This window comes from Leptosomus discolor, chromosome 7 (assembly GCF_034619465.1).
Source record: "Leptosomus discolor isolate bLepDis1 chromosome 7, bLepDis1.hap2, whole genome shotgun sequence".
NCBI classification, from domain to species: domain Eukaryota; kingdom Metazoa; phylum Chordata; class Aves; order Leptosomiformes; family Leptosomidae; genus Leptosomus; species Leptosomus discolor.
In genome coordinates, this window is record NC_141397.1 from 22,573,142 (window position 1) to 22,599,466 (window position 26,325).

The 26,325-nt window shown below is 39.0% G+C and overlaps 1 protein-coding gene across 2 annotated transcripts in view; it reads left to right on the forward strand.

The window, feature by feature from the left end:
- The first annotated feature begins 10,486 nt into the window (after positions 1–10,486).
- The window catches only part of MYRIP (myosin VIIA and Rab interacting protein), a 219,941-nt gene continuing 204,102 nt past the window's right edge, over positions 10,487–26,325 (forward strand). For both annotated transcript variants that reach the window (XM_086468063.1, XM_086468064.1), the window contains exon 1: positions 10,487–10,596. In XM_086468063.1, the coding sequence (XP_086324189.1) occupies positions 10,487–10,596 (110 nt within the window). The remainder of the gene's footprint in view (positions 10,597–26,325) is intronic.

Sequence of the window (26,325 nt, forward strand, 5' to 3'; positions counted from 1 at the left end):
TTTGGTGATATTGGTTTTTTCAATCTTAGTTGGGCTTGAACTAAAAGGCAGTGCCAAAAATTGTCCATTTACTAATCACCACAAGCGCAAATGTCATGGGTTGAGTTCCAAATGAGAAGGAATCACCTTCACTTCTAGAGGAATATCAGCCTGATTATTCCAACCCCTACACTTCTTTTCTAATGTTGAATGATGAGGCTTCAGATTCCTGCTCCAAGGTAGTATCACAGGTCAAAAAGAGGGGAATCAATGCATGAAATACTGTGGGTTCCACACATGATTAAGTGAACTGCACCTCTTTCATGGAAATATGTCATCTGTGTAGTTATGGTGGGTGAAGAATACATAAGATTGTGCTTTTAGTTGAGGGTGAAGTTGCTGTCAATGTTTTGTCCAGAGGCCTATTCTGATGGATACTGGAAATCTAAAAATTGGGAGAAGCTAATGTAGAGGGCTAGAAACAGGAATTTTCTTGTTAAAGCTGGTGTTCTTCGTGTAGTCTGATCAAAGGAACATGCTACTTCGATCTTGTCATGGGTTGAGGCTGGGCTGGCCATTAACAAATGACAGATGCTCTCTATTAACCTCTCTCCCCTCCCAAAAGAGAAAAGGAGAGAGAACAAGTGAGAGAGACTTTAAGGTTTGGAAAAGAAAACTAAAACAGCTTTAATGGAACAGTAACAATAAAAGAAAAGATGATAATAAGAATAAGGAAATAATGAAATATATACAATATGTACAAATATATACAACTAGATACAAAACCAACACTGAACCCAACTCCCCCCACCCCGATGACTATATGTCACCAGCACACTGCAGGGCTGGCACTGGGGCAGCCCCAGGCTGGACTCGCAGCAGACAGGGATGGGATGCAGGAGCTGGACTCAGGCACTGGATTCAGGGATGCACGGATCGGGATTGACGACAGAAGAACAGACAGAGCTCTCCTCAGATGTCAGCCATCGAAGAAGAGAGAGAGACCCTCCTGATCCCTCAGCTTTATACTGAATATGACGCGTATGGGATGGAATACTCTGTTGGTCAGGTTGGGGTCACCTGTCCGGTTCGCTCCTCCCTGCAGGTGCGGCCTTTTACGGGCTTGTGACCCTTTTCACTCCCAGCACCCCAACACGGAGTACAAGATTTAGCAGTGACCTTGGTCGCTATAAGAACAAGTATAAGCAAGGGCCTTTCTGCATCCCATTCCTTGGTACGAACTATAAACATCAGGCCTTATCACTGCTAGAGGCAGTCACTGTCTGGAAAAACATGCTGCTGATTCAGAAAGTGCAGTTAGTTAGAGGAGAATTGACTGAAAAGTTAAAGCACTAAAACAGAATTAGTTCTGGTTTAGCCCAAACCAGGACAGATCTTCAAGAGTGAGCCCTGATAAAGGGAACCTGAGATGAACTGGTTTGGTTCCCTAGTTTAAACTAAAGGAGCTGTGAGGCTGCTTCAGTTTGGATCCAAATATGAGTGAACCAGCAGTCAAAACCTGATAGTCAAGTTGGCATTTGAACTCCAGAAAGTGCCTGGTTGTGTCTTGTGCTTGAATGTAAATGTTCCTTGTTGGTATAAACTTTGGATCCAGAACTTCAGGTTTCCGTTTGTTGGCCAGGGCTCAGATTATCTCCGTGTTGTGCCATGTCAATATATATAAAAAAAAAGTACCAAAGCTTGGGTCCAAAACAGAGCCTCTTCTAAGCACAGTGCGAGTAGGTACCAGTGTCAACAAACTAAGCCATTAACTCTCCCAAGTGACAGATTAACCCAGCTCCTAGTTTGGTTTTCAGAGGCCTTCTACAGCTCTGGCTCTATTTTACTCTTGTTTTATGTCACTTAACAAATGCTTATCTAAACAATTCAAAGACAACCTGCTTCTGAAACCCTTTTTTCCATGCATGGAGCATAAGTTGTGTGTCAACCAACTACAGTTCATCGCTAAGGACAGTGAAATGGGACATGTGGCTTTACAGATGTCATGCTTTATTATTGTATCTCTTATTATTCTTGCTTGTTCTAGCATAAATCAGGGTTAGAAGCACTTTGCAGGCGTCAGAGTGAATGTGGAAGGCACAGTCTCATGATATTATTTTTGTTTTTTATTCTGTTCATTTACTTGCTAATCTGTAAAATTCAGTAATTTGCAGTGGGGTTTCCTGTCAGGAGTTTGAATTGACAGTGATTTAGTGTATTAAATTTGTTTTCACATCTGGCAGCACTGGAGAGTACTGCCTCATTGTGGCAATTGCTGTTGGAAGCATTTTCTTACTTCTAAAAATAGAATTTCTGTCTCTGTCCTGGTCCTGTAGAAAGATTCTCTCAGTCAAAGGTTGTTTCTTGGATCAAACTTAAGGATACGCTGATAAGTGATACTTAGTAAGAGGGATACAGGACATCAGTTAGTATAACATGTGTTGGGGGGGGGGAAAAATCCATTTTATTGTGTAGGATATTTTAAGTATGCCTGTGGAGTGTTTGCATATTGGTTGGATTTTATATTATGTATGTTTTGGTAGCAGTCAAGCCATCCACTTAACTGTTTGCTTTTGTAGTTTGCGTGGGTTGATCACAATATGGCTTTCAAGTTATGATGAGATTCTTCATTTATCATAACAATTTGCCTGTACTGTTGAAATGCAGAATTAAATTTATATGCAGATGTAAAATGTGTAGTGCTTCCAGAGCTGTTTGAGGTTTTACAAAAGCTTCACCTTTTCTCTCAGTGTTTTCTTCCCCAGATTAAAGGTACGAGTAACTTGAATGAGAAGCCTTACCACCACTTTACGCAGTAGTGATGCCTTGGCATCTTGAACTTGCAAGAGTTACCTTGGTGGACCTATGTTTTCTTGGTTAGTTTGTTGAATTTTATCTGTAGGATGCTCCTCTACAGCTGTTCTTACAAATAGTGACTGCTGTGGTACTGGGGAAGGTATTTGACTTTAAAACACATACTTGTCATATGCTGCTCCATAGCTCATATGGTAGTGGACCTTCTGTATCATTCAGTTTCTTCAGACCATACAAGAAAATGGGATGTTGGCATCTAAAATAGGGATCTGCACAGGAATATCCTGAGTTGTGTTCTCTTATATGCTCTTCCCAGGCCTAACATGACGTTGAACCTGCACCTCTTTCTGAGTGCACGTGTTGTTCTGTTACACGGATAAAGTGAGTGCTCCCTTCTCCGTTGCCTCTTAAAATGAGATAGAAACTGTCATTGATTCTTTGAAGGAACAGGGAAGGACTGGCTGTTTCTTTCATCTCCAATCCATGTAGCTCATTTGAGGGTCATTGATTGTGAAATGCTGAGACTGACAGGTGTCGTAGGAGGAGGATGTGCCATGTGTAGTGCAACACAGGTGGGTGAATGGATTGTTGCAGTCCTCACTCTTGATCTAACATGGAGGAGAGAGGTAGGAATACAAATGAGCTTTCTGTTTAGTATTTTCTTCATGCTGGCTCAAGCTTGGAAAGTACAGTGTGAAGACTGATTTGCCAGGTGTGTTCTGGTTTGGGTTTTGATGGGAAGGTGGAAGAAGGGACATAGCTCTGTTTGGTGGCTTCTGTTCTCTCTGTGCAGGGAGCCTGGGTACACAGCAGTAAGCTCTGAGCCCCGCTTTGCAAGCCGGGCATTCAAAGGGGAAGCCCTTGCAGTCTTGTGCTTACAGATGTGCAAATTTCTGATTGTGTTGGGCCCTTCGGGATCAGTTGCATGCCCTAAGTGCACATGCTGGCTTTGGCATGACCTGTGGTGGTTCACCTTGGGGTTGGTTGGCAGTCCATTACAGTAATGAGCTGCATTTCATGCTTTAGATTGAAGGCACATGGAAAAGAAGCCAATCATCCAAGATACAGTTGTGTACCAGTGCAGTACTGCTCCGGTTTTGTCTTTTTCTCCAAGCTGTCTAACTCATTTCAGGAAGAGTAACAGTGAGTCCCTCATAGTCAGAATACTGTCACTCCCATCATCTCGACTATGCATTCTTCCATAAGACAATTGCTACTAAATAGAGAAAATAGAGCTGAACATGATTTGCCTAAATTCAGCATAAACAATGAAAGATGACACTGAAGTAAAATGAGAGTATATAGTAGCTGGAAAGCCAATGGCAGTGAAATATGTGCTAACAATATATGCCAGATGACCTATGATCTTTTAGCAGCTGTAGGGCCAAATTCTGGATAAGTCTTTCCTCTAGGAGTTCACTGTTACCAGTGGGAAGATTATTCTGGTCAATGAGTTTGGCTTTTACTTGAGATTTTGAATTCCTGCTGGGATTGATACTTGTGTATCAGTTGTAGGCCTGATACGTAGGTATAAAATTATTATGGTTTATTATTGATTATATTTTTAATATTATTTTTTTAAATCTGTCAAAGGTAGATGGCAGAAATTAAGTCCTCCAGTGTAAACTTCAGTCTTTTCTGTAAAAATAACTTCTTTTTTGCTATTTATATAAAATAGCTTCTATTTTTTTAGAAACAGTTTAATATGCTGTTTTTCCTCTGGGAGATGTCATCCTTGGGTGAGAGATGCTGCTCTTTTTTAAACAAAATGTGACTTTAGTGGAGCTTTTCTACTTCTGATATTTCATATTCAGTACTTAATGTAAAATATAGGAACAAGAAAACTGTGAAACTCCTATTTATTTCCTGAATAGATTAAAATTTAAAACCACACAGTACTGACCTTTGGCCTTTAAGATTTACAGTTTCCCCTATTATAGTATTTCCCGGTACTCTTGTAGACAAGTACATGTGATTATTGTAGTAACTTGCATTAATAAGGAACATTTCTCCCAGAAGGAACCAAATGAACTTCATGGTTCTTTTATAAACGTGCTGCTTCACCCCCACACCCCCCAGTGAAACAAGCCTAACTTTGCTCAGGAACTTGCAAGCTGTTCAGTTTTCTAAACAAATACTACTTAAAATTAGTACAAGGCCGAAAGACGTAATTTTCTGCTTTGGTTACAGACCTGGAAATATGTGCAGTAAATCTCAGTTAAAATCAGTGTGGGTACAAAGAATAACATCCTCTTTGAGATCTTTGCGTTGCATCTCATTTGAAATGTGGCACACCAGATACAAGTCCTCATGTTGAAGTCAGTTGGGCTGTGCTTAATTTTTCATCCAAAGAGGTGGCTTTGTATTTCTGATGAGTATATTTTCCCTCTTGTTATTTCAGGACATCAGTTTATTTCCAGTGAAAAGGGAAGAATATCCACAGTGTGGCTTACTGCAGCTTCTAGACTTTCTTGGATTTTAAAAAATGATTAAGAAATTTGTGACCAGTGTTAATTATGCCTCATTTTAGACTTTCAATAAACAAAACTCTTTTTTTTTTTTGAGAATGAGGTGTACTGAAGGAGCTCTGTTGTGGACAAAGTGCTTGTCTTCCTTTTTGGCTTAGGAAGATGATTATCTTGTTGTATGACTTGAAAGGGCAAAATGTTCACCAATAAAATTATACAAAGAATTTCTTAGGGAAATAAAAGACTTCTGCGAAAGTTGGTCAAATGCCAAACTATAATGACAAGACAGATCGAACAGTATTATTTAGGTCCTGACAGACTGCTGAAGGAAGTACAGATGAGTTGGTTGGCAGCAGAACTGAAGATATAATTACTAGCAGGTTTTTTTCTTCTTGATTTTCTATCTGGAAAATACTAGAAGCGGTAGAGTAGCGGAACAGAGTAGAAAAGCTCTGGTGTTTAGTTTGGTGACTCTAAAGATGAGAGCATGTGAGGGAAAGGTATTCTATACGAAATTTTTCTATTGCAGATAGCAGGGTTAAAGGAGCTTGTGATATTGGCTCCTCAAGTATCACATTTCATTAATGCACAGGAGCAACGTTTTAAAGCAAAAGTGGTACTGCCTTGTGGCAACAGGGAGGCCAAACTGGACGCAGCACTCCAGATGCAGCCTTGCTAGTGCTGATTTCTTCGCTACAGTGTAAAACTAAGATGTCTGTGTTGTGCAATACTCAGTGTGACCACTTGCATAATTAACTTTCTAATATGGCTTTTTGTCAAGCAGAGAATCTGTTTTAAATATTAGTTGGTACTTAAAAAAAAAAAAAAAAAATTGTGGGCTTTCTCCTCACCTTCCTGTAATGCTAATCTTCTGCTGAGAATGCAAGTCCAGACAGCTTAGCTATCATATAAATGACTAGGAAATAACTAATTGCCTTTATTTCTGGTGTTGATGCACTTGTCTGTTTTAAAATTCAGAAGCATTGCTTGCAGTTCTTAAAAAGCATTTCACTTGCTTGTTGTTCTGTAGGGTTTTTGTGGTTGTTCTGGTGTTTGGGGGTTTGTGTCTTTTTTTTTTTTTTTTTAAAGGTTAAATTCAAGAAATTTTTTCAATGTGGAAGTTTTAATTAGATTTTAAAACAGACTGTAAGAAGTATTAAGATTAGAGTATTACAATACCAAATAATGTGTTGTAAGCCCAGGCTTTCCTGTTACAGTGTGTTAATTTGTTGAGCAGAAGTTTTCTAGGGAATGATATTGTTCCTTGTAATGTCTTTAAAAGCTTAAATTTTGTTTTCAGTTTGAGATTTAGCAAGGAAGAATTACTCATGAAGGCAAACATCTGAACAGCCTCATGTTATTTCAGTTGAAGCCAGAAGTTATATTAGGCTGAGGAACTATTTTGTTGTTGGTTTTTTTTTTTTTTTAAATGTAACTTGTTACACTTCCTCTATAGGATTTGCTGTTGTGTATTTCCAAAAATGCATGGAATCATAGAATAGTTTGGGTTGGAAGGGACCTTTAGAGGTCATGAAGTCCAACCGCCCTGCAGTGAGCAGGGACATCTTTAGCTGGATCAGGTTGCTCAGAGCCCCGTCCAACCTGACCTTGAATGTTTCCAAGGATGGGGCATCTACCACCTCTCTGGGCAGCCTGTTCCACTGTCTCGCCACCCTCATTGTAAAAAAATTTCTTCCTTATATGTAGTCTGAATCTGCCCTATTTTAGCTTAAAACCATTACCCCTTGTCCTATCACAGCAGGCCCTGCTAAAAAGATTGCCCCCATCTTTCTTATAGGCTCCCTTTGAGTACTGGAAGGCTGCTACAGGGTCTCACGGGAGCCTTTTCTTCTCCAGGCTGAACAACTCCAACTCTCTTAGTGTTTCCTCATAGGGGAGGTGCTCTGGCCCCCTGATCATTTTTGTGACCCTCCTCTGGACCTGCTTGAGCGGCTCCATGTCTGTCTTATGCTGGGGGTCCCAGAGCTGGACACAGTACTGCAGGTGGAGTCTCACCAGAGCAGAGTAGAGGGAGAGAACTCCCTCCCTCAGCCTGCTGGCCACGCTTCTCTGGATGCAGCCCAGGGTACGGTTGGCTTTCTGGGCTGTGAACACACATTCTTGGCTTGTGTCCATCTTTTCATCCACCAGTACCCCCAAGTCCTTCTCAGCAGGGCTGCTCTCAACTCCTTCATTGCCCAGCCTGCGTTGATACGGGGGATTGCCCTGACTCAGGTGCAGGACCTTGCACTTGGCCTGGTTGAACCTCATGAGGTTCACGTGCACCCACTTCTCAAGCTTGTCCAGGTCCCTCTGGGTGGCCTCCTGTCCCTCAGGCGTGTCAACCGCACCACTCGGCTTGCTGTCATCTGCAGACTTGCTGAGGGTGCACTTGATCCCACCATCATAATGTGTATCTACTGAAATAAAAAGACATTTGAGCATTGTTTATAAATATTTATAAACTGCTGTGATACTCCCAGATCAGAGGTGATTTAGTAATGTGATGAAAATTATTTCCTGGGAAAAAAAACATGTGAGTTCCTTACAGGTTAATGTGGTATTGGAATTCAGATTGCGAGTCTTATAGGTAAATAAGCCACATGAAAATCAAAAGTTAAAGTTGCTGGTCATTTTAAAGTATATGTATACTTGCAATTAAGTCTTTGCTGACACCAAAAAAATCAGTGGTACTGGGGCTGCCCACTTACCCCCAGATTTAGGGGTAAATTTCTCCCCTTCTAATACATGCTCACAATTGACAGTAGCAGCTGAATCAAAGGGGTAATTTTCTTTACTGATGGACCACCATTTGTATGTGTGGAAAGAACAGTATTAATTTTGACAAAGTTTCCAAAAACATGTTGATGAAGACCTGAAGGGAGAACTTATTTATGACAGTGTTAATTACAGTTAACTCTGTGCTCAAGAACAAGTGAAATGGCATCTTTCATCTCCTAGTATCTTCCATTGTCTTGTGTCTCAGACAACTGTAGCCCTACCATGGAGGTGTCTCTACTGACTCCAGCAATTGCTTAAAATAGTTTTATTTCCTTTTAGTTTATATCCTGTGTTTCTTTCAAAGTGGATGGGTGTGAAAAAAGTTAATTGGAGGAGTCTTGCTTGCTTTCCTGTAGTGAAGCCCTTCCATGCTTTTAGAAAGTCAGAGAGGCCTTCACACTGAAGTGCTTTGCATGGGTGCTTTGCATGGGAAGAGCTGAAGAGGTATCCTGAAGCCTGAAGGGAAGAACATGTCGTAGGGCACTGCTTGTTCTGTCTTTGAGCTGCAACGTGTGAGTGTAATCTCAGTAAGCTATACCTCACCATTTCTTAACGCTTGCCAGTGCCCAGTGAGGCTTTGGTACAAGGGGAGGAAGGGGAAAATCTTAATGTTCTGGTGAAAATTTTGGCAAGACTTGTGTATGTGTGCGTGTGTGTGTGTGTGTGTGTGAGAAGAAAATCTTGCCGGTTGTTCCTTACTGTATTTTAGCTGACGTTTAGTTTTAACATACTTTCTTGGCTTTGCAAGTGGGATTAGTGAAGACTACATAGAGTCCTTTGTTTCTGTGGCACTTTTTTCTACAAAAATCAAGGTAGTTTTATTTAGAAGTACATTTTTATAGCCTTTATTAACTCATTGTTGATGTTCCTGTTCAGCTTCCTTAGTAGACCTGAAGAGTCAAGCCAGAATGTACTGTTCCATTGTGACCTTTGTTAGCTGTATGGTGAGCACATGTCTTGCTGGAGGGATCTTGTCATCTTGATTTCACCTAAGCTTCTATGCCATCTGCTTGTTTTCTGTTGAAGTGTTGTTTCCACAACTAACCACATCCCCCATCATCATCTAAGTAGCAGATGAATTGTTATGTTTAGAAAATGAAGGTGAATTTTTTTCCCCATGCTTCTACTTGCTAAACTATTTGGACCACTTAATTGTATGCCATAGCAGTGTTGTTGCTTAGAGGTGCTTTTTTGATAGAGAGCCAGCTTATGTGTTTTACATAGCCTCATTCACTTGACTCTCATCATCAATAAAGAGGCAGTAATAGTTGCCGCCTCAGTATAATAGAACTTTTGTGTATTTGTAATTATTATATACATTGCTAGGAGCTCATAACAGCTGCCAAAATTGTGTGATGTTTCTGAAACCATAACTCAATGAGGAGGTGGACAGCTTTATGAGTGCCCAAATAATTACTTAAGTCAAATTACAGAAATTAATACTGAGAGCTGAATTTACTAGAATCTAACAAAATGAAGTCATGAGAAAATAAATTAGAACAAATTTATGATAGGTCATTAATGAAATAAATGGACCAAGCTCTAATTCAAACTTTATAATACCTTCAGTACACACCTAACATCAACTACTACTTTTTCTCCTCCATTGTCATTCACAGAAAGGGGAAATAACGATATCGTGGTGGTAGTGACATCTAAGTCTTTCCAGTTGCTCTGGGAAATGCATTTGAAATGTATATGCTTTTTTTTTTTATGGTGTTTTAAAATAATTCCTAGTTACTTAGTTGATAGTACAAAATATTTTTTGAGTGTTACAGGGGAGTGTGTTCCCTGTTCATACACAGTCACAGGGATTGTGTTTTGCAAGCTCACAGCAAAAAATCTTAAGAAATGTCTAAACTTGATTTCATCTGAATTAGTGTAATGTGTTTCTTGTTGAGGGCAACACTGAGGTCTTCCCTCAATATTATTTAATATCCCAAATAATTTATCTTTTGTGTTTCTTTTTAAATTGAGGGTGATTGCTTTCAGTTAGTGGAACTTGAAAAATCATTCTGAAATGAATCATTCAAGTTGCAGCAGGGGAGATTTAGATTGGGTATTAGAAAAAATTTCTTCACTGGAAGAGTTATCGAGCATTGGAACAGGCTGCCCAGGAAAGTGGTGGAGTCACCATCACTGGAGGTGTTTAAAAGACATGTAGATGTGGTGCTTACGGACATGGTTTAGTGGTGGACTTGGCAGTGTTAGGTTAATAGTTGAACTATATCTTAAAGGTCTTTTCCAACCTAAATGATTCTATGATTGTATGATTTTCTTCTCTGATGTTTATGGCAGCAACTTTGTTCTTGTTGGGCAGATGTGCCTGCTATTTCAACACACTTGGGAAAAATATCAGTGTTTTCGATTTATTTTACTTTTTTTTTTCTGTTTCTGGTTTCAGATATTCCTCATAGTTACTCATATCCAGGACAGGGTATATAATGGGGAGAAAACTGGATCTTTCTGGCTTGACTGATGAAGAAGCAGAGCATGTGCTCCAGGTGGTTCAACGAGATTTTAGCCTTCGTAAAAAAGAAGAAGAAAGGCTGAGGTAAGAATAAAACATGGCTAAAAAAATTGGTTTCTTTGGATTATTAAAGACTGTTTTTGTGGGAAACCAGAGAACACAGCCTTTTCTGTGGTGTTCTATGCATTAATAATCATTCCTATCACAGAGGCAATAAACATCCAAACTCCTCCGCGTGAATTCGGTTATTGAGTAGTAACTCATTTTTGTGTTTAGTCTATCCTGGCCTAAACTAAAGCAATGGTCTCTAAGTCATCTGTGTTGCCTGGGTTGGTTGACTTTAACATAAACAGAAGTTTGTTAAGAGAATTTTTTGCTTGCTGTAGTCAGTTCCTTTTGTACAGAAGCTTTGTCTATATGCAAACATCTGAATGTGAAGAAGCTCAACACATCTTTCCCCCAAAATAATGGGATGTTATCCATTGTATTGAGAAATTAACTTTGCTTTCATGAGTCTGTGTATAAAATGGTTGCAAGCAGAAACAACACAGAAGAAAACAAATGGAGCTTATTACAAGTAACTCTCTCAGCCCAGGAACTTTGGTATGTGGCAAGGAGACTACTGACAGAGACCCAAATTAGTAGATGCAATAATATTTTCTTGAATTATTATGTCCGATTTCTTTATTAACGTCTTTCATTTTTTATTCTCTAGAATAGTCTGAAGTCTCATCTATAGCTGGCAAATGCACGTTCTGTTATTGTACTGCTAGTATCATAGATATCATCTGTTTCTTTATCATTTAGCATAGAGCTGAAGTCAACAGAGCCGGAAGATGACTGAAGTAACACAAAATTAGGCACATATATTGTGTGCGACTGAGAGGAATCCTGTCTCTGTCTGTTTTCTGCTACTATTTTCTGAAACTACTTGGAGCATTAGGAACAAGAAGGAAGGCTTGCAGCGTGGGCCTAATTCAATTTTGGCATGCTATGCAAGTTCTTGCTTGGGTTGGTAGCACAAGCTTGCTGCAGGGAGGAAAGACTGGATGAGGTTGGTGTGCAGACTCCTTTTTTTGTCTGCTTGTTTATTCATGGGTTGTACTGATTATTTTTGGTAGTCTTTCACAAGAAAGCCAAGAGATTCTAGAGACAGTTAAGGAGGGTGAGTGCAGGGACTTTGTCTGGCATTTTTTATGTGACTGGTGGTTACTGGAGCAAGCATACCACAGGTAGCGAGTGCTGAGGCATCTTGCCTATTCTAGACAGTAGATCCTATAGTGAGAGGAGGAGGGGGAATGATGTAAGGCATGCCCACAGAAAACCGATGGGCAAGCTTGGATAGATAAACTTTCTAGTGTTTGTGTTTTAACATTTTGCTGCTGAAGTTGTCCGTGAGACTTGATAATTGAAAGCACAGGTAGAAAACTGGTGTGAGAAGGGAGGTAAAACACTGGAAGGGTAGGAGAAACGCATGGACTCAACTCAGCTCATGTATGAGTGTAATTGTTTTCTTATCTTGAGTGTAGTTCACGCCTTTTGCAAGTATTAGAGTATGTTAAAATGCTGCAAATAATGAGCCTTACTGACAAAGTCCAAGTCCTGAAATGTAGGCAGCTATTTAAGATATGAATTGAAGTAGTTTTAATGATCTTAAAGATTGCCAGTGAAGTTCGAGGGTTACTTCTAATTTTAAATCTATGACTTTTTTTTTTATTGGGCTACTCAATATTTTATTTTTTTTTTACAAAATGCAGGGCTAAAAGAAAGAATGTAGTAACACATCTTTTTGTCTTACTATGTAATAGAAAATGAAATCATATAAGAAATTTATAACTTGCTATAGATCAGATTTTTCAGCCTGTAAGAAAGCAGATTAGTTCTTGTGTCTGCTTTGATGTTCTTGGCCCTATTGCATTTGGTTTTAGAAAGTTATCAACTGACATAGTCTACAGCATAGTTTAACTTCAGAAGTATTGTCAAGCTTATATATGGCATATATGTTTTATATATTAGACTGCTGTTAATACATTCAAAACCAAGTTACATCTGAAGGATAGAGGGTTTTTTTTGTCATCTTGTAATTAATTCCAGGTAGCAATATTAGCCTTTGGATGGAACTGTTGAAGGTTTCATGTGTGATACTTTCTTAAAATAGGGTTTCTGTATAATTCTTCGTGCCACATATTCTTCATATTTTTGGGTGTTTTTCCTACAAAGATTTCGGTAGCTCTTTCACAGATTTCTCCCTGGGATTATTCCCATTGGTAGCCATTACTTCTAAAGATCAAGAACTACATAAGGGAATATATGACAGATTTCCACTATATCAGGAGAACAGTGAAAGCTATGAAAACTGTAAGTGGTTGGTGGCTTAAATTTTGCTTTGCTAGTGGAAGCTGAAGAGTTAAGTAACATACTACAAGAAATGTTGTTTATCTTCACTCCTAATAAGTGTTTTTAAGGTAGTAAATGGCAACTTTTTTTAGAGCTGACATACCAATGTCTTTTACAATATTGTAGTTGTTACATGTTAATTTATTTTTCCATATTCTGTAAACAAAATGACATAATGAATGTGTGGAGAAAAGCCATACTGATCATCTGCATTTTCTGCTGCAAAGCTGTTTTAAATCACTCTGCAGTCAGAATTTTTAGCAGTGGTTCTCTAATTTAAATCTTTCTCCCAACTTTATGCTAGTGTTTTTGGACAGGCTGCTCTTGTACATTTTGTGGGGAAAAAAAATTAGTTGGCTAAAAATAGTAAGATAACAATAAGATAACCATATGTAAATAGTTAGTGATTAGGGTGGATGATTTATTATGCTTTACTGCTTCATATCGGATCAGGGTTTGTTTGTTTTTTTTTTTTTTTGCTATGGCTCTCAGCCTGATACCAGGTTAATAATATTTACTGTTCTTTGTTTCTTGTTCACCCATAATCTTTCTGTTTTGATTATGTCTTGGTTCCGTTCTTTGGCAGTAGTGTTATGTTTTTATTTACTCCACTGTTAGTGTAATCATTCAGAGTCATTGAGGCTAAAATTGTAACACAGACTTGTAAATAGATGGGCTTTGTTTTTTGTGAATTAGTTGAAGTAGGCAAACCAGGCAGATGTGGCATAATTAGGAAGGTGATTGGTTTGTGTTGCTTAGCATGGACTAGGCTGTGGTAATACAGCCTTGTGTGCATCATCTCTGCTACAGAAGCTCTGCAGGCTGTCTCTGGGCTACTAGGACACTAATAATCATAGTTGGCTTTTTGAGCAAGTTGACTGGACACACATCGTTTGTTTTCTCGTGGACAAGTTTATTTTCATAATCTTGAATTTCAGACTTCATGCAGCTGCAGAATGTCAGCAATGGGGACCATTGGACTGTTTTTAGGGTTGAACTTTTAATGTGTTCCTGTGTATAATGTCTTTGTCATACCTGCGGTTTGTCTTCTGTGTTTTTTTTTGTGATTTTAAATTTTTTTTAAAGAAATGGCAGAGGAGAGCTTACAAGAGCTTACAAGGCCAAATGTGTGTTTGTGAGATAGGCCTCTTTACGTAAGCAGGTGTGTAAAACAGATTGCTGCCTTTTATTTGTTTCTATTTACTGCCTGTGTATTCAGTTTTCCAGACCTGTCTAAGTGTTGGCACATGTTTATTCTCCTCCACTGTGGGCAAAATCAATTACAGAATCACACACAGAATCACAGAATGTTAGGGTTTGGAAGGGACCTCAAAAGATCTAGTCCAACCCCCCTGCCAGAGCAGGACCACCTAGAGTAGATCACACAGGAACGCGCCCAGGTGGGTTTTGAATGTCTCCAGAGAAGGAGACTCCACAACCTCTCTGGGCAGCCTGTTCCAGTGCTCTGCCACCCTCACAGTGAAACAGTTCTTCCTTGTGTTAATGTGGAACCTCCTGTGCTCCAGCTTGCACCTGTTGCCCCTTGTCCTGTCATTGGACATCACCAGGATTTCCTCTTTGGTTTGTCTGTGTGTTTTGGGTCAGGAATGCTAAGAAGTCAGGGTGTTTTAAATAAGTGAGATTATCATTTTACAGAATAAAATTGATGAATCATCTTATTGCGGAGAGATGTTCCCAAGCTGTTATGTTTTAGCCACGTGGAGAGGTTAAAAGATGCGTGTTCTGATACTGAGTTTAACATTCAGAACAACTGCAAAGGGAGTAAAGTTAGAAGGGTGGGAAAGGGGGCAGGCATAGAAAAGGCTCAGTGCTGATCAGCTGCCAGGAGACCAGATGCTTTACCAGCCAGCAGCTACTTTACTTTAGGAGGCTGTGGCATAAGTGACTTAAGCCATCTTTCTATAACCCTCGGCTAACAAAAGTTTCCATCGCAATAGTGGATGCTGTATCAGCCATTTGTGTGGTGATATACTAGTGATAAACCTTAGAAATTTGCACTGAGTAGGGATGAAAAATGCTTCTTTGCAGAGCACATGTTTCTCTCTTGTTTAAACCACTGCTCTTAATTACCTGGGAAAATGTATTTACAAGGAAAAATTTATGACCACCTGGTACCACATGGACATGTGATCATAATACATTAATCACTTAATATAGTTATGTGGGGTCACTGAAACAGCACAAGGGAAGTGTTGAGAGTTGACTGTCACCCACAGGCAGAAACATCACCATGTCTTGCCTGATGTTGTGTCTTTCATAGCTGGGTTGGGGAATATCAGATTTGCTGTCTTTATGCAGTTGCATTTTTAGTTGTGGTAAAGGCAGTCGGCCGTGATTCATGATCGAATCTTCAGCAATGCTTAATTTGCAGAAAGAATGAGATGTGTGCACTCACTGGAGGGCCCTCTCCACTCTGGTTGTTCTAATTTTCCTTTGGCCAAAGAATTAGTAAGGCACTAGAATAGAGCCTTGGATAGAAGATGATTGAATGTTTCAAATTGAGAGTTGCTTTTGCCTGCTTTCTTCTTTCTGCTCCTTTTGCATGGTAGCCTGTTGCAGCATGAGTAGACCCATGAAGAGGTTTCTTAAGAAACGAATTCTCCTACCTGACAAAACCCGGAAACCAGTTTCGTGTTTTTTGTTGGCAGGCTATGGCAGACTTCAGTGTATTTACAGTATGTGTCATGGGTCTTGTAGTGGATAAAATATTAAACTCCTTCCAACTCCTGTTAATTGAAATATTGTAAGCGTGAGTCATATCAAACTGGCAAAATGCCAAATTGGACATTTGGGTAGCTATCTGTTGATTCTGTGTATTGGTGGTTCTTCCTCCTTCCTGTGGCAAGCTTGTATCAAATACCTTAAACCAAACAAAAAACCAACGAAAAACTCATGTGTGTTTTCCTTCCTTTCCTTGCTTCCAAACAAAGCCATTTTAAAGCTATTTTCCTAGTGAGGAAGGAGCAGGAGATTGGTCTTACCTCCACAAGCTTCAGAGTTCCAGTAGATGAACTTCTGATCAATACCTCATTGCCCAAAGTGATTTTATAAGGTCAGCCTGCTTGCCCTTCGCTCTGATGAACAGTGTGGGGAGAGCACAAGGAGCATTCTTGTCCATTACTCTGATTTTATTTTTTTTTATTTGGAGCTGGTAGGCACCATTGTGGTTCCTGTGTCTGTCGGTTAACTCCTCAAGGGATCCAGAGAAAGTGACTGTAACATACCACTTTATATCCCTGCATCTGCCCATGAAGGTTGAGAGTAAGGCCATACTGCGCTAAGGGGAATGGCTAGCACTTCTTTGTGGGCTTTATGGGCTGTCCTGACGTGCACATTCTGTCCCTGTGGTAAAAGGTCTTAGAGCAGTTTACTCCTCTGAGAAAGGTGCTCTACGATTCCCACATTAACACAGCTGCATGCTTCTCCAGTGCAAGGCTCTGCTGAGGTTCATAAGTTTAGCACACACATGTCTAAACTTCTTGAGCGCAATGAATGATTCACCAGAAACATAGCTGCAACTTAATATGTTATTTTGCTGCTGCATTGGCTTATAAAACAAGATTAAAACATATTTTAGGCAGTACAGCTGTTTCCTGGATGTAATGGTTTGTTAACAAGATTAAGAGCAAGACATCGTTATTTGTAGGTTATCACCAATTTTGTTACATAATGTTCCAAGATGCAAAGAAACTTGTTTTCTAGCTCATGCAGGCTGCCAGGATTAAGAGCTGTCAGTAACTTCATCTGCGTACTATTGCTTTACACGGTTACTGTGTAGCCTTCTCTCAACAACAGTGTTTAGTGTTTAATGTTTTAACAGGTATCGCTTAGCCATATTCTCAGGTCAGGGTAGGTTGCTTATCAAAAAATAGTTAGGGACCTGGATGAGTTCTGCATGAAAGCCAGATAGCTAATGGTTGTTTTTGCTGCAGAGTCAGTAAGGATGCACTTCAGAATGCATTTAGAAACTGTTACTTGTCACCAGTTTCAAGAAACTTTGATCCAAGTGTGCTGCTTGCTGTCAAATAACACTGTGTTTAGGGTTAGACAGGATGTAGGTATCTCGGCAATGATCCTGCTTCATGTGCAGTGCAACAGCATTTAATTTAAAGTCCTTTCTGTAATTTGCCCAAAACTCCCTGCTCTAACACCACAGTGTCCTGGTGCAAAGTTAGTGTGTAGGTTCTGCTGACTCAGCATTGGTCCCTGCTCCACCTATAAGTAGAGAAAGTGATTGCAGATGACAAGAAGGTAGGACCTAGTTTATGCTTTACAAGCGAGAAATCAGGGTACTAGAAAGAATCTGGTGTTAGAAGCAAAGAACTTTCATCTGTTTGAGTGATAAGTTTGGGTCCAAATTTTTTCTGCCTAATTGAGGAAAAAATCCCAGAGTACTTCCGAAGAGCAGCTTATGCTTAGATGCCTCTAAAACCAGTTCTGTGCATCTTACTTGTGCGTGCTTATGGCTATAATGGGAACCCACTATGACTGTCCTTGTTATTTGAATGCTGTATAAATGCTATAGGGAAAGCAGGGATGGAACTTCTCAAAAGTCTTTTGGCAAATGCAGGAACTCGATCCCAAAATTGTCATTCTTGAATTTTGTGCCAAGTGGTTTAGTACAGGCAATTGCAGATGTGAGTGTTGTCTCTTTTTTTAAATGTATTTACAAATGCAGTTTCAACTGAGAAGAAATGCTGGTAAACCGAGGATGAAGAGACATGAGAGATAATACTTATAACAAAGTGCAAAAATAAAAAGCCTAATTTTAGGGAACATTAGACAAATTTGTGTAGACAGAAATGTCTCCAGCTAACTCTTTCAATATTAGTCAGGCCATGGGATATGTAGCTGAAATACAGCCCACGTACACTGTGCCAAGCTTTCATGATCTGTGGGTAAATATTTAAAGGAAGCAGTATGATGTTGCAGAGAAGTTATAAAACTTATTGCGGGCTTTTTTATGGCAATTTTGTCTTCATGACTAATCAAATTAATGGCCATAGTTTAGCTAAAAGGAGGGAGTGTGCCTAGTGATAATGAATAGCTATAATGTAAAATCAATATTTAATCTCCAGTATCTTGTGTATGAAGAGTCTAAGCTATTAAATGTGACTTGGAGGAATCTTCTCTCACCTGACTGCCCTGCAGTGTGGGGAAGGGATGTTCTCTTTTGTATGGACCCCTGTCTGTACAATGTACTTGTACTGAAAATAGTCACTGAAAATGTTAAATTTTAGGGACTTTTTACAGAGAAAGTGCTTCAATTTTTTTCTGAAGAAACAAGTTCCTAATCCTGTTAAATTAAGAGTAACGTATTTATCAGAAACCTCTTTGTTAAAGCTCAATGTTAGTTCATGGGTTGAGAGAAGGAATCTGCTAAGGAAAGATGTTACTGGGGAAATTATGTTATAGATTTTAAGGACAGCGTATTTGAACCTCTATCTGAATGCCATCAGTTTTTAGATCTTGCCTTGGGCATGAGGATGAACCACATGGACTTCTTGAGGTCTGTCCCCTATTGCCCTGTGAAGTCACAGTTGTTGATTCTGTAGAGGTTATCTAGATCTGGGGAAACACCATATTGAAAGTTAGGCTCATCTACTGTGTGTCTATTATCTGATGCTTCTGAAGATGAAAACTGAAAGCAATAGTGCCTGCAGAGGTGCCTTTCCAGGAACCAGTTTAATTTGCTGGGGAAGAATGTGAAAGAGCACAAGTGTCAGGTCCTGGACAGTTGAATTTTAAGGTTTTGTTTCAGAGGTGGAAGGTCTGGACAAGTTATCTGCACCTTGGAAGTATGGTTTAAAGCCACATGAACTGTGACACCCATCTCCTGGATACTCTTAACTTCATGGGCTTGTTTTTTTGACATCTATTGCCTGTTACTGTAGTGCCTGAGGTCAGTGATTGCTGCAGTTACAGAAGTGATTAAAAGATCTGTGGATATGCTGGATGAAACCTATGGCTTTATTGGAAGAGTGTGTTTTTTATCCAGCTTAGGTAATTTTACAGATCGAGATCTTGTACCAACTTACAGTTGTTATCTATGCAAGCCTAACTCTATTATAAGTGTTTCTCTATTCTGGTGTTACTGTAGTAGTACAATTAGTAATACTTTCCCAAGTTATAGTAAACCATGTAAATACGCATGAGAAGTACGGCTCCATAATGTAACTTCTTCAGGGTTTGTTCTTCATATTAGAGTTTACAGTGCAGGGATGCTCTAAATGCATTTCCATACAGCATTCACTTATTTGTAAGCAATATGTGCCAAGTCTTACAGTTTTGGAATGTTGTATCTAAAATGTGGGGGGTTTTTTAATGCCAGAAGGGAATGGTTTTACTATGAGTTTCTATAGCAAAATACTGTAGACCTGTCCTTGGCTGCATCAATCTGGATGGATCTGTCTGAAGCTATATGGCTTCCTATATTAAATAAACTCACCTCTGGTTTTCAAGAAAATAAGAGATACTGCTCATCGTTATGAAGTTTGTTAATCTGAAATAGACTTGTCATTTAGATTTTGAAATTTCATAGAATCATTAGGTTGGAATAGACCTCTGAGATCATCAAGTCCAACTGTTGACCTAATACCATGCCCACTAAACCCTGTCCCGAAGTGCCACATCTACGTGTTTTTGAACACCTCCAGGGATGGTGACTCCACCACTTCCCTGGGCAGCCTGTTCCAATGTTTGACAACCCTTTCGGTAAAGAAATTTTTCCTAATGTCCAATCTAAACCTCCCCCGGCACAACTTGAGGCCATTTCCTCTTGTCCTATTGCCTGTTACTTGGGAGAAAAGACCAACACCCAGCTCGCTACAAATTCCTTTCAGGTAGTTGTGGAGAGCGACAAGGTCTCCCCCTCAGCCTCCTGTTCTCCAGGCTGAACAACCCCAATTCCCTCAGCCATTCCTTGTAAGACCTGTGCTCAAACTATTGAATCATCAGAGGTGAAAGTGAATCTTAACAAACTGCCATGGTGATTTTGTATTCACCTAACACCTCATCCTTCAGGTTCTCTGAAGCATGTGCAGCTTCCTACTTAAGAGGTGTATGTTACAGATAGCTGATCTTTGTTTCACAAATGGTAAAATTTTCAGCATTTTTCCTTCTAAATGAAATTGATGAACATTTTCAACTAAAGGAAAAAGGAGTATGCATGTGTGGAAGAACTCTTTGTCAACACTTCCAAAGTGTTGTTTCAGAAATACCTTTGGAGATACTTTCTAACTGTAACACTTTCTAACGCTTGTTTGTTTCATATGTGAAATAAAATGGGTTTGCTTTTGTTACTTTTGTGAAAATAATTTAAGAAAGAGTAGTAGTGTAAATTAACATGTTAAATTTTGCATTTGTAATATTTTAGGCATGCAAAAATTATCAGCTGTATCTGAGCTGAGGGTGGTATGTGAGTCAATATACCACAAAATATTGCTGTAATGGGTGCTGCCTCAGTATGTGATCCTACCCTATGACAAATGTGAGCTAATTATAATTTACCCTTGAAGGATACGGTATGGAGCTTCATGTTTGCATAGGGGAAGGAACTAACATATGGGCAGTTACTACAGAGTCATACTTTTCACTGTAATTGAACTTGGGGTAAGTTGTTAACATACTGTTGCCTTTATTTGCAGTTGGTGTATGTTCGGCTCTGTGGCCAAGGTTAAATCAAGTCTTTGAGCTGAACACCAGAGAAGACTGTGCAACAGCCTATTCCTTTATTTTGATTGGAATGAATTATAATTGATCAATATATTTGCTTATGCCTCTCTTCCTTTATTGCTTTAATCCTTTGATTTTCCTTCTAGTTATGACTTAAATCTCTCCTGAAAGCAGCTGAACTCAAACATACTTTCTTTTTTAATTTTTGCTCTATGGTACTTACTAAAATTTGGAATGGGTCAAATAATTTTACTGTTGCTATTGACTGCTATCCAAACTCCATGAAGGAAAATACATAAATCTCTCTATAAAGCTAGTTTACAACAGGATTAGTATCTTAAGGAATCATAGTAAGTCCTCGTTAATGTAGTTCTTCAGTGTATTACAAAGATGCAAACATAATACAATCTTATGGCAAATTAGGTGTGTTTCTTGATACAGTTTGGTTATAGTTTGCCTTGTAAATATTGGAGGACATAGGCTGCAGATGGTGTAGTGTTTCTGCAGCACTTCCAGTTTGAAAGGATATTTTGAAATTATCTTGGTTTTGTCAAGCACATTGGAAATGAAATAATTCGGAAACAGCACAGAACTCAAATGTTTGCATCTAAATAAAAAGAACTTTAAATCAGGAAGCAAATAGAGAAGCCTGTTGGAGGTGGTAGGGATTTAATAAAAATTTTCTGGTTTTCGGAAACACTTTGGGTGATACTTAACATAAGCCTCTGGTCTCTCTTGGCTACTGTAGCATTTGTCAGTGAGCGTGGCTGATTATGTGCTGGCGTCATCTCCTTTTTCGCCCCGTCTTTTTTCATCAATGCATGACGGACTTTCCAGTTTTGCTCTGAGCATAAGACTAGGAGGGATGGGGACCATTGTGTTGTGATAGAAGACTTGTCATTAGCAGCAAGGCAGTTCATTAGAATTGTCACTGTGGTCCTATGATTTTTATATAGTTCTTGACCCTGCAGGAAGTGAGGAGTTTCTTGCTTCTGTTTTGACTTTTTTTTTCATTTACTTTCCTGTTTAAGAAAATCAAATTTGAGTGCTTCTAATAGGAGTGTTGAAAATATGATTCATTTTAAAGGCTTTTTTGTAACTGTGTCTATACTGTCAGTCATCCTGGAGGTAATCCTGTGGCCATCTTCTGTTACCTTGGTCACACAAAAAACTGAACCTGTCTTTTCAATTGATGTCACTTTAGTTCATGGCAAGATGTCACCTCTGATTCTGTCTTTTGAAAACTTTATTTTAATGGATTGTGGACTAATATGAAAATAGTCAGACTTGTGTGACAGGTGTGGAATATCTCTTGTTAGATAGGAGACTGTAATCTAAATTATGTTGTCACTAGTAAAGAAATCTGTTCCATGCCATAAGATACTGTTTGAAGTTTCTGTATGGCTCAAATATTGCCTGTTGATTTATCACTGTTATATTATTACAGGTGGCCACTTAGTGTGTAAGAGTGGAATGTGAATTTGAGTTTCACTGACCTGGTTTGGCTGGGACAGAACCAGAGCCCAGCCATGCTGGGCAGGCCAAGAGCAGGTCAAGCCAGCCAGGGCAGCTGACCCGAGTTAGCTACAGGTGTAGCCCACACTGTAATGTCAGGGTCATCATAGCGGGGGAAGGTTTGCTGAGGAAGGGAGCTCCTGCTGGGTTCTGGCTGGGGTTCCTCATGCTTCTCCTCTTTCCTTCTCCTCCTGCTCCTGAGGACTGTGAAGGCCAGACATTCTAGGCTGAGTGTAACTTTGTATGCTTTATTTGTTTTGCTATTTCATTAAATCTGTCCTTTCTCCAACCTTCAGATCTCCTCTCCTTTTCCTGATTCCCTTTCTCAACTGGGGAGGGGTTATCAGGTGACAGAATCACTGCTATAGTTTAGCCCATGGTATGGGCTAAATGTAGACATTCACATATAGCTAATTTGTCATCTAGATAAAGAAAAAATTAATTTTACTGTAAATTAAAATTACAATGAATTTGTAACTTTTCTCTTTCATATTTTACACATTTTTGTTGTTGGGAACAGTTCTTTAATGCTAACAAAAAATCTAGTTAGCCAGTACGATCTCTGAACTGATGATTTTGTTCTATGGTAGATGTTGAATCTGTGTAAAATTTAGTGTCTTTAAGTTCAAAAAGGAGCTCTTAAGCAGTTTATGTATCAGTCCAGGACTGGTGAATTGTCTGTGTCTCAGCAGGCAAAGTATAGTAGCCTGATCATTGTTTTTCCTTCTGCCATCTGGACTTTCATCTATTTTTCTCTGTAAACTTTTATTTATTATATATAGCTTCATCTAATAATAATAGTATATTAGTATATTATATTCTAATATTTGAATATTCTATTAGAATATACTATCACTATGTGCTAATAGTATATTATGTAATAGAATACTAATCAGCACAACCACACTGGCAAAGAGTGCCAGAGCAAATTAGAGGAACACAGCCTTGGAAATAAGAAGTTTATACCAAGTCAAACATGTACCTTCATGTTTGCCACTAATATAGGCTAGATTTGTAGCCCTCCAAAGGTGCAACTTGAGATTTGAAATCTAGTTTAGATCCTCTACATGGCCCGGTTTCAGAGAGTCTGGACACTTAGGTTGAAATAACATTCATGTGTTTGGAATAGTGTAAAACACTGAGTCTTTTGGATGACAGTTCTGTCAGCCAGCTGTAGCAGAGGTTTTTCTGGCTGAGATAACATCAGCTGCCTGTAAGTAACCGCTAGAAGGTGTTTTTAATATTTTGTAGTGGGTCTAAGGAGGAATAGCCTTTAAATTCTTTGTTTGCCAAACTCTTAGTTTAGTTCGAGGTCAGTATTTTTGTCTTGCTGTGCTCTGAATAAGCGAGGAAAGAAAATAAGTATTAGTAGCGCAAAAGGGAACAATTTTTCTTTCTAAGCAAACAAAATATTATTTTAGTCCTTAGCACAGTCTGTGATGACAAAAAGTGGCCAGCAGTTCTCTCACATTTCATCTGTCTTTCACTAACTGAGGAAGAAGTTCCAGGCACTCTAGAACAAAGCCTTTATGCCCTTGGGTAATGTGAAAAGATGCAGCATCCTATTTAATCAGCTTTGGACTCAGTTCCATAAAAGAAAGGACAGCAACCCCATCATCACCTGAAAACAGAATTTGACTTTGTGCATTTTTCAGTAGCACTCTGGTTTGCCCTACATTTCCCTGGTTAAGTTGATAGCATTGGCCTTCTTACAGCAATGTAGGTTGTTTTTAAAATTCCCCCCAGTCCTAGGTTTACGATAGATGTGTCAAGTAAGGTATGCCTTGGACACAGTAGTGACTCCTGCTGGGAATGGCAATTGGAACTGTTGAGATTCAGCAATTAAGCAGTTTTGCAGACTATTGAGCAGGGAATTCCCAACAACAGGTCTCTACATTAAAATGTTCTTCTGTGCAAATAGTCCTGGTCAAACAACACCTACTTTGAATAAATTTTGAGATTGGGAAAAGAGAGGGAAGAAGAAAGAGTATTGCAGAAGTTGCTGTTATCCAGTGAAATCAAAGAGGATAATGTCACAAAAGGAGAATGTGACTGTCTGATGTCACCCCTTTGAGCAGAAATTCTGATCTTAAATATATATGTTATCTTGGTCTTGCAGGCATTGCTGCTTTAGCATCAATTACTAACATTAGCATTATTACCATTAATATGATGAGTAAATCAGCAGTACATAATTGTAGCGTATGCAAGCAGGCAGGCATTTTGGAAACAGCTATGGTGCTTTTTTCATTCAGTGAAAAAAATCTTCTCATACTGGTATTTGCTGCAGAAGAGTGATCTCAGAAATTTGGCAGAGCATTTCAGGCATATCTTTGATGTCTCCACTTTTAACTTGCTTTGTGTGGTGGTATTTTCCTTTGATTAGTTTGCTTCAGCATTTTACAACACTTTGTAATGGTGATTGGGGTTATCCGGGACAAGGGAGATTGGGAAAAGAGAGGGAAGAAGAATGTCGCAGAAGTCACTGTTGTTTGGTGAAATCAAAGGCTGATGTTGCCTTTATCCCGCTTATGTTCTCATGATTTGGCTGCCTCTAGTATGGCTTATGAATCTAGCTCAGTTGGCTTTGCACAGATAAAATTCCTCTTCAGTATTATGGATTTCTTTCTTCACTCACAAACAAATGCTTTTATTTTAGGTAACAGCAGTTAGCATGGAGGATTTAATGTCAAGACTTAGTCTCTGTCTTTCTGAATAGTAAAAAGCAAACAGTGAGGCACTACAACTCCAAGAAATGTATGTATTTAAGTCTCTGTGTTTTGGGAATCTGGTCCTATCTCCCACCTAACATTGTAGGTGCCTAATGTAGCAAAACTTAAGCCTGAAACAGCTTGCTGTGGAGATGCTAATGGATATTACCTTTCACGAAGCAGTCAGAAATTGGGTGACAGAAATACCAAACACTGTATCTTTTTATATGCTGCCAGTCTTGGAAAAGAAACATCCTCCCCACATATTTGTGATTAGAAAATATGTCATGGGTTAGGAGCAGTTATATTTGAATATTGCTGTGTTCAGAGTAAAACTTCACCAGATACCTTATGTTCGAATATGTTGAAGCAGCTTATAATTACGACTTTTGTATTTGGGAATGCAGAAGAAAAGTTTGAGGGTATAAAGAGCTTGCTAGACATCTCTCTCTCAATTTGAGCAATTTACTTAGGGGACAGATGAATTCAGGTCCCTTATTGCTGGTGAAGAGTCTAGTCTTCCCTGAAAACGCATGGAATTTGATGACTGGGCTGAGTAAATACCACCTTCCATTGTGGTATTATTAATAGTTGGCCAGTACAGCTCCTTAGGTGTAGATCAAAAGCCATATAGCAATCTGTAAAGCTGTTTATGAAGGGTCCATGTTATTTACACTTTGTTTCTAGTGAGTTGTACTGACTTACTGGAGGTAACTGTTAACAGTAAACATTTGTCTGCCTAATAGATGTTACAGATTCATTTCCACCATTACTTCAACTTAAAATATTCTCTGTAGCAAAGATAAGAAGATAAATTAAAAAGCTGGGTTAAAACCAAATAAGCCTGAAACACAGGATCATACTGTGATTTGCCAGTCATCTTTCATCATGTAGGGTTGTGTAGGCTCTTCTCAAAATCAAGATATCATGGTACATTTCATAAATGTTTTAGAAGGTTTTGATTTTGGGGAACTTATTTCTCTAGAGAAAACTTTGGAGGAAGCTGTTTATGTGTGAGTGCTGAATAGGTCTATCTACTGATACGTACAATATGTGTTGTAAGGGTCTTCTCTCTTTTTTGAACTCCTTCTTTTGTTTCCAGGTATCTCACTGCTTTGCAAAGCTTTAAATTATGCCAAGCATTCATTTTCCCACCTGGCTTGTGAGCTATAATTTACTCACTTTTTTGGTTTGATCACATATGATATGCTACCTAGAAAAATATTTAAGGTTTGCTTTAATAGATAAACAAATGTTTAGATGATTGCACATATTGTCACAGTTTTCGAGTTTGAAGACAGTAAACCACACAGCGATGTTTATGACAGAATCTTTGGTTTCTCTGTTATTGCTGTCAGAAAAGGCAATGAAAAGATTATTTTTAAACAAAACTCATGCTTAGCCCTGATGATGGATTATTAAAAAGCCGATGTTGTTTCCTGGCAGGAATCATTTGGCAGGGTGTCTATTTGCCCTCCATGTTTTGTGAAATCTG